The sequence below is a fragment of the Orycteropus afer genome, unplaced genomic scaffold (assembly GCF_000298275.1).
Source record: "Orycteropus afer afer isolate SDZICR_OR568_19922 unplaced genomic scaffold, OryAfe1.0 scaffold00099, whole genome shotgun sequence".
NCBI classification, from domain to species: Eukaryota; Metazoa; Chordata; class Mammalia; order Tubulidentata; family Orycteropodidae; genus Orycteropus; species Orycteropus afer.
The window spans coordinates 5,009,604-5,017,924 of record NW_006921686.1 but is presented as its reverse complement, the minus strand read 5'-3'; the positions used below and the strand labels follow the sequence as shown (position 1 = coordinate 5,017,924).

Genomic DNA, 8,321 nt, shown 5'->3' with positions numbered 1-8,321 from the left:
CTCCTGGGTCTGAGGGGGGCGGGGCTGAGGGTCCGGACTCTAGGGGGCTGGGACCTAGACTCCTGGGTCTGAGGGGGGAGGGGCTGGGGCCTGGACTCCTGGGTCTGAGCAGGGAGGGGACCATGGGGCTGGACTCCTGGGCCTGAGGGAGGAAGAGAGGGTGCAGTCTGAGAGGAGTGAGGGGTGGGAGTTGAGAGCAGAGACCCCTGGGTCCGAGGGGAGTGGTATGGGATTAAAAAGAAAAACCCTCCTTGGGCTTCTGAGGCGTATCACTACAGAAGTAGATTGCCCAATCTTCATTCCCAAGATGGGGCAGAATTTGGGGAGGCAGCCGGGGTCTTGGCTGGTGACGCCCCTTCCCTGCAGGGGCCCCAAGGCCTTCCAGGGCTTTGTGCAGACCTACTACGACGACCACCTGAAGAACCTGGGTACCCGCACCAAGACGTGGCTCCAGAACTCCAAGGACGCCCTGCTGGAGAAGGCCCACAGCCTGTGCCCACGGCTCCTCTGCAAGGACGAGGACTAGGGTCGAAGCCCCCAGGGGCTGACCTCTGCCCTCCCGCCTCCCGCGGCCAAGTCCAGAATAAAGAAAAGCTTATCTGTCTGTCTCCTGTCCAGCTTTCCTCCCTGTGGGGCCAGAGATAACCCCACTCACCCACCCTTGGGGTTACTGCAGTAATGAGTAGCGGAAGTGCCTTGTGGCAAAAGAGGGACTATGGTAGGGCCTTGAGGGTGGCTCAGGGACTTCCCAGGTTCTGAGACCTGCCATTGAGGACTTGTGGGGGACTTCATGGCTCCTAAATTTGAGATAAAGTGTGGGGAGCAGGTGTTGGTGTTATGTGCCCTCGAGTTGGCCCTGACTCATAGTGACCCCTCCTTGAGTCGGTATTACTACGGAAGTAGATTGCCCCATCTTCCTTCCGAGGAGTGGCTGGTGGGTTTGAACCGCCAGCCTTCTGGTTAGCAGTCAAGTGCCTTAGGCACTAAGCTACCAGAGCTCCCGGGGAGCAGGTGGGGGTCTGCAAATCCCTACAGCAGCCACTCACCTGAACTCCGCCCCTCACTTCCCACCTTAGACCCCAGACCCCATTCTGTGGTCATCAGAACCCCCAAGTCCCCCACCGCACCCACCGAGTCTGACTCCCTCAGGCCTGAATTTCAGACTTGGGGCTTCCTATGGTTGGCCTCAGGGATGTCCCTGCCCTTTTGGCCCCCACCCCACCCCCTCAACCTTTCTGTTGGCCAGGACTTTGGCCTAGGCTGGAAGTCGGGCGGCAGCTGTGGAGGGGAGGTGGGTGTCCAAAGCTATAAAGCCATTGTCTGCCTGCTGGGAGCTAGTGAGGACAGCCTGCCAGAGTCTGGTAAGAGGGACGGAGGTGGTGGTGGTGGGGTTGTCAGCGGGGAGGGAGCCATCCACCAACTCAAGGCGACTTCGCGTGTGCGAGAGTAGGCTCCCCAGATTTTTTTTGCAATGGCTGAACCGCCAGGGTTTTGGTTAGTGGCCGGGACATTAACCGTTTGCACCCCCCAGGGAGGGGACAAAGCTGGTTAAGTCAGAAAGGGGAAGAACAACAGAATTGCTGTTGGACTCATCAGAATGACTGGGTTTAGAAGCACGGGGTCTTTGTTCATGCTGTTCACTCCCCTCCCAGAGTCAGACCACCACAGCTTCCTTGTCTCTCAAATTCGGGGGCTCATACAATTGGGGTTGGGACGATGAGTCCATGAGCCAATGCGGTAGAACAGGGCCCGTGGAGGCCGACACATGCTTGACTGAACTTTTGTTTTTTTCTGAAGTGTCGTATGCCTATCCGCACTCACTGCCTCGGTGGAAACCTTTCCTTCCCTTGAAACTCTTCCAGCCTATGTGGACAGCCTCCTCGCTTCCCGGGCACTTGTCCCGCTCCGTGTTTTCCTAATTTAATAGTCTTTGTGTCTCTCTCCTGTCAGCCCCATAAGGGCTGCTTTGTCTAGAACTTTCCTTAGCATGTGACACGTGGCTGTGGAGTTGGTTCTGACACATGGCAACCCCACACATTGCACACTCCGTAGGGTTTTGTCTTGGCTGTAATCTTCACAGAAGCAGTTCACCAGGCGTTTCTTCCACGGCGCCACTCGGTGGGTTCGATCCTCCAACCTTTAGGTTACTAGTTGAGTGCAGACTCTTTATGCCATCCACAGACCTTTTGTATTTATTTATTTTAACTTTTTATTGTGATTTGGGTGAAGGTTTACGGAGCAAATCCATTTTCCACTCAAGAGTCACACACACCCACGAACCTTTTAGGGCACAGTAAAACCCACTGCTGTCAATTCTGACTCATGGCGCCCCTAGAGGACAGAGTAGAACCACCCCACAGGGTTTCCAAGGCTGTCTGTGGCCTAGTGCCTAAAGCATCTGACTGCCAACCAGAAGGCTGGCAGTTCAAACCCACCAACCACTACTCGGAGGGAAGATTGGACAATCTGCTTCTGTAGTGATACTGCCTTGGAAAGCCAAAGAGGGGTGGCTGTGAATCAGATCCCACTCAACAGCAGTGAGGTATTTTTTTGTTTTGTTTTTTAATCTAAATGGAAGCAAAGCCCAAACCACACCCACTGCCTGGAGTTGATTCTGACCCACAGCGCCCCTAGAGGACAGAGTGGAACTGCCCCACAGGGTTTCCAAGGCTGTCAATCTTTACAGAAGCAAAGCCCAAACCACACCCACTGCCAAGGAGTCGATTCTGACTCACAGCGCCCCTAGAGGACAGAGTGGAACTGCACCACAGGGTTTCCAGGGCTGTCAATCTTTATAAACACCGACCTCCACATCTTTCTCCCCTGGAGCTGCTGGATGGGTCCCAGGCACACAGTAGGTGCCCCATAAGTACTTCTCGAATGAACGAATGAATGAATGCAGGTCAGAATTTAAAATTTCCTGGAGAATCACAGAATGTTAGAAAGTGAGGCCCAAGAACGGCACCCCGCCCAAGCCATCCAGTTCCCAACTTAACTAGGGCAGGGAAGGGAAAGAGATGTAGCATCCCAGCCCTCGACTCCCCCAGTGAGGCAGGACTCCAGGCATAGAGGCCGCTGTAGTCACGGGGGGGGGGGGGGCACGCCCCACAATACACCTCAGTGTTCCAGGTCTGCTGGCATCATGGGCACCCGATACCTCCTGGCTCTGTTCCTTGTCCTCCTGGTGTTGGGAATGGGTAAGTGTGGTCTGCGGGGGAGGGGGAAGGGAGCGCCAAGCGTCTTCCTAGCCACGCTGTCCTTTAACACACTGCTTCCTTCCCCCCACTGCACCCCCCCACCCTTCCCCCAACACCCCCTGTTTCCACCTAGGGCAGGCCCCTCAGCTCCCCTAAGGCGCCCTCTTCTCTTCCCGCCACCCTGCAGAAGTCCAGGGGGCGTCCCTGCCGCAGGCTGACGATCCCGACAGCCCAGCCCTGCTTGCGCGGATGCAGGAGTCCCTGTTCGAGTACTGGAACAAAGCCAAGACCACCGCCCTAGGCCTGTACGAGAAGACCTACCTGCCCAGTGTGGATGAGAAAATCAGGTATCAACGCCCCCTCGGCAACCAGTTCCTAACGCATCCGGGCCCCAGGAGCCCGGGCCCCTCTCCCCCTCAGACCCAAGAGTCCCTGCCCCAGCCCCTCCCCACTCAGACGCATTATCCTTTCTCCCAGGGACATGTATAACAAGAGCACGGCAGCCATGAGTACCTACACTGGGATTGTGACCGATCAGATCCTGTCCCTGCTGAAGGGAGACCAGTGACAGCCGGCCCGCAGTGTGCGGGGCAGGGGCGAGCCCTGGGCCCCCAGCTCCCCCACCCCCCACCCTCCTGACCTGCCCCAGCATCAGAACCCCTCCCTCCCACTTCCCAGCAGGTCTGAGCATCTTGTTTCCAGCTCTAGCCAGAATTCTTATCAATAAAAGAGTCCAAGTTACTTGCTTTGATGTGGTTGCTTTCCTGAGGCCCTGGTAACCATCATCTGAGGCATATGGAAATTAAGTAGCTTTTGGTGACGTCCACTGTTCAGAAGATAAGCAGGAGGTCGTAGGGTTTGAACCCACGCAGTGGCTCCAAGGGAGCAAAGGTGGGGCGATCTGCTCCTGTAAATACAACCAAACCCACTGCCATCAAGTTAATTGCAATTCATAGCCACCTACAGGCCCAATGAGAACTGCCCCAGAGAGTTTCCAAGGCTGTCAATCTTTACAGAAGCAAAGGGCCTCATCTTTCTCCTGCAGAGCGGCAGCTGGGTTCCAACCACAGACCTTCAGGTTAGCAGGCTGATGCTTTAACCACTACGCCACCGGAGCGCTTTCCCATAAAGATTACAGCCTAGGAAACCCTATGGGGCCCTTCTACTGTGTCCTATAAAGTCTCTGAATTGGAATTGACCCAACAGTGAACAACAGGGGCCCAGAGGAGGGGAATCGATTGAGTTCAGCCAGCATTTGTTGAGTGCCTACTGTATGCATTAAAGAGCTCTGGTGGCATAGTGGGTAAGGCATTTGGCTACTAACCAGAAGGTCAGCAGTTCAAACCGACCAGCTGCTCTGTGGGAAGAAGATAAGAGAAATTTACTTCCATAAAGATTTACAGCCTTGGAAACCCAGTGGGGGTCCTATGAGTGGGAATCCACTCAATGAGTTGGGTTTTACTGTGTCCATTGAACCCTCACCTGGTCAGTGGGAATAAACAGGTGAGTAACACATGTGATCACAGCAACAATACCTAATGCTTGGTCTTCTTCACAAGGAGCCCCAGTGGCGCAGTGGTTAAAGCTCAGCTGTGAACCAAAACATCAGCAGTTCCAACCCACCAGCCATTCCATGGGAGAAAGATGAGGCAGTTGGTTTCCATAAAGATGACAGCCTTGGAAACCCTGTGGTGCAGTTCCACTCTGTCCTCTAGGGGCGCTGTGGGTCAGAATCAACGCCATGGCAGCGGGTGTGGTTTGGGCTTTGCTTTCATGAAGACTGACAGCCTTGGAAAGCCTCTGGGGCAGTTCCACTCTGTCCTCTAGGGGCGCTGTGAGTCGAAATCCACTCCATGGCAGTGGGTTTGGTTTCTTTTTCTTTTTTTTTCTCTCCTTCTTCACTAAAGCTTGGCTCTCTCATTGGTAAAATGAAAATTATGGACACTGCCATCCCGCAGGGGCCTCTGGCGGTGGTCTGGGCCTGGGCTGACGCTTCCAGTGTGCCATCTCTATAAGTTGTCGTCCTCTCCTGTCACAGAGCCAAGACGGGGGCTGAGAAGTCACTGCTGAGTTTAGGAGGGCAGCGCCGCGGCTGCCTGGCACCCGAGAGGCAGGACCCCCCGCAACTGTGTTGTCTGGTGATTCCCACACTTCACCCAAAGCACAATGCGGAGACCCTCCCAGGCCTCGGAGACACAGCGGGGTGGGGGAGGGGGAGGCCACCCTGTTCTCAAAACACCACATTAGTTGGGTCCAGTTCCACAAAGGATTTTTTTTTTTTTTTTTTGGGTGAAAATTTACAGAGCAAGTTCACTTTCCATACAGCAGTTCACACACGTTGTCTCATGACATTGACCACAATTTACCCCAATGCAACAGCTCCCCTCCCACTTCCCCCCGATAGTTATCTCTTCCTTGTGTCCATCCCTCCATGTACCCCTGCCCCCTGAGCTGTCTCCCTGTGCATACACAGCTCTTCTTTCTCCCAGGATTGTTCTCTCCAAGACATGTATCTACCTCAGGTAGATGTTCAATTCATATGCCTGTCTTTTGTTCGGCTGGAAGCCACAGGTATGGGTTCAATTCCAGACCTGAAGGGCAGCTAGGGGCCATAGTCTCAGTAGTTCCACCAGGCTCTATCAGACCAGCAAACTTGGTCCTCCCCCCTTTTTTTTTCTCCAAATGATTTTGAGTTTTGTTCCACATTGTTCTCCCTCTCTATCCAGGGTCTCCTACATAGATTCCCCTCTGAGTGGTTGACAGCGGTAGCTGGGCACCATCTAGTTCTTCTGGTCTCATAGTCGTATAGGCTGAGGATCGCATGGTGTACCAGTCTTGAGGACTAATTCTTTCCATGAATCTTTGGTTTTCTTCATTCTTCTTTGCTCTGGACGAGGAGAGACCCATCATTGCATCTAGATGGCTGCTTGCAAGCTTTTAAGATCCCAGTCTCTACTCGCCAAAGTAGGAGGCAGTTCCACACAGTTTTAAGGATTATAGCTTTGTCGTAGGTTTTGTAGGAGTCCCTGGGTGGTGCAACTCTGGCTGCTAACCGTCAAGGTCGGCAGTTTGAATCCACCCAGAGGCACCTGGGAAGAAAGGCCTGGTGATCTGTGTCCAGAAGGTCACGTCCATGAAAACTCTGTGGAGCTCAGTTCTGCTCTGCGAGATGGGGTCACCGTGAGTTGGAATCAACGCAATGACAGCCGGCTAATATGATTAGTAATAATCATTAGCTTGGTCCTGGTTTGTGCAGCCTCATGCACAAAGGAATAGGACAAAATACTGCCTGGTCCTCCATTATTCCCATGATCAGTTGTGGATCAGACCTCTGGGGTCCATATAGTTTTCATTGACCCTCCACTAGTCAGGCTTTCATTCACCAGGTCTTTCTTCCTTCTTCGTCTTAGTCTGGAACCTCTCCCCAAACCTGCTCAGCACCATAGCAACCCACAAGCCTCCACTGACAGATGAGTGGTAGCTGCGTAAGAGGTGCATTGACCGGGAATCGAACCCCGCTCTCCTGCAGTGAAGGCGAGAATTCTGCCACCGAACCATCACTGCCTGGTTAGTAATGCTGTCTCCTGGCAGCCGCATCTGCAGGGGCGTGGCTAAGGTACGGCCGGCATGGCGTGTGCCCTGGAGCGCCTGATCAGTTTCTACGAACCGAACCATCGCAGTTGCCGTCAGCTGGGAGAGATCACTCAGCCAGTTCGAACTAATGCCTTTGTGTTTGAGAGCCTCCCTGGGTCCAGGCGGACTGTGTGATTCTTCTCTGTTGGAAGAAGAAACTGACAAAAAATGACTTTGAGCCCATCAGAGACCAATTTTCATCAGTGAAAGCAAGGAAAGTGGAGTTGTAAATTTCATGTGGAGTTATCCGGTGTTAAGTAACAGATCAAAGAACTTAGCTTGTCTTTCTGACCAGACACAATGGTAAAGTGATCTGAAAGGCGGGAGTCAGGTATTTGGACAGGGGTGCAATTTCAATGCTGGTCTGGGCCCTGTTTTCCGCAGATCCGCCTCTGCCCGTGGGACAGGGTACAACTGGCCATGGGGTTCCCTAGGCTGTAATCCGTACGGGAGCAGATTGCCAAGTCCTTTTTTCTTCAGAGCCGCTAAGTGGGTTTGAACCGCCGACCTATTGGTTAGCAACCAAGTGCTTAACCATTACGCCACCAGAACTCCTTGGTTGGTAATAACAAATGAATTTACTGAACTCCTGCTTAAGGCCGGTGCTCTGTTCCACCCATTGACTGCAAGACGAGGAGTGCCCTGCTCTCCGTTAGCTGCGGGGAGAGTTTGAGCAAAAAGACAAGCAGAGGCAGAAAATCCTCGCAGGGACCAACACAAGCCGTAACTCACAGCCATTGAGTCGCTTCTGACTCATGTCGTCATTGTTGTTGTTTGCCGTCGAGTCGGCCCCGACTCATAGCGACCCCTCCTTGGGTTTCCAAGGCAGTATCACTATGGAAGTAGGAATGCCCAACCTTCCTTCCGAGGAGTGGCTGGTGGGTTTGAACCGCCAGCCCTCTGGTTAGCATTCAAGTGCCTTAGGCACTATGCTACCAGAACAAAAACCAAACTCACACCAGAGCTCCTTTAATAAGGAAAAACAAAAGGAGATGATCAGGGCGTGGACATCTGAGACAGGCAAGGCATTGGGCCCTCGGGGAAGGGCACTGGTCAGAAAATGCTACATCATGAAGCCAGTGGACTGGTGGTGAGACCCCCTGAGACTATGGGCCTAGTCACCCTTCCACTGGCCTGGAATTAAACTCACTCCTGTGGCTTCCAGCCAAACAACAGACAGGCCTCCAAAGTGAACAATTACAATTACACCAGGTAGAACCAGGTAGGTACACCCCTTAGAACAATCAAACCTTGTGTTTGCACAGGGAGTGAGCTCAGAAGGCAGGAATGCATAGAGAGAAGGACCCTGAGAAAAGGTAACCGGAGGGAGGACACAGGAGAAAGGGAACCACAGGGAGGAAGTGGAAAGGGAGCTGTCACATTGTGGGGACTGCAATCAATGCCATGAAACTAAATGTGTATGAACTATGGAATGGAAAATGAATTTGCTCTGTAAACTTGCACCCAAATCATAATTAAAAAAAAAAAAAA

The 8,321-nt window shown here is 53.2% G+C and overlaps 2 protein-coding genes across 2 annotated transcripts in view; both read left to right on the top strand.

Annotated features, from left to right (window-relative positions):
* APOC4 (apolipoprotein C4) overlaps positions 1–526 on the top strand; it is a 3,320-nt gene extending 2,794 nt beyond the window's left edge. Inside the window, exon 3 of the mRNA XM_007943081.1 lies at positions 367–526. Within this exon, the coding sequence (XP_007941272.1) occupies positions 367–526 (160 nt within the window). The remainder of the gene's footprint in view (positions 1–366) is intronic.
* A 2,616-nt stretch (positions 527–3,142) lies between these two features.
* Positions 3,143–3,765, top strand: APOC2 (apolipoprotein C2). The gene is made up of 3 exons (XM_007942919.1): positions 3,143–3,197; positions 3,385–3,544; positions 3,675–3,765. The coding sequence occupies exons 1-3, from the start codon at positions 3,143–3,145 to the stop codon at positions 3,763–3,765; spliced, it is 306 nt and encodes a 101-aa protein (XP_007941110.1).
* The last annotated feature ends 4,556 nt before the right edge of the window (positions 3,766–8,321 follow it).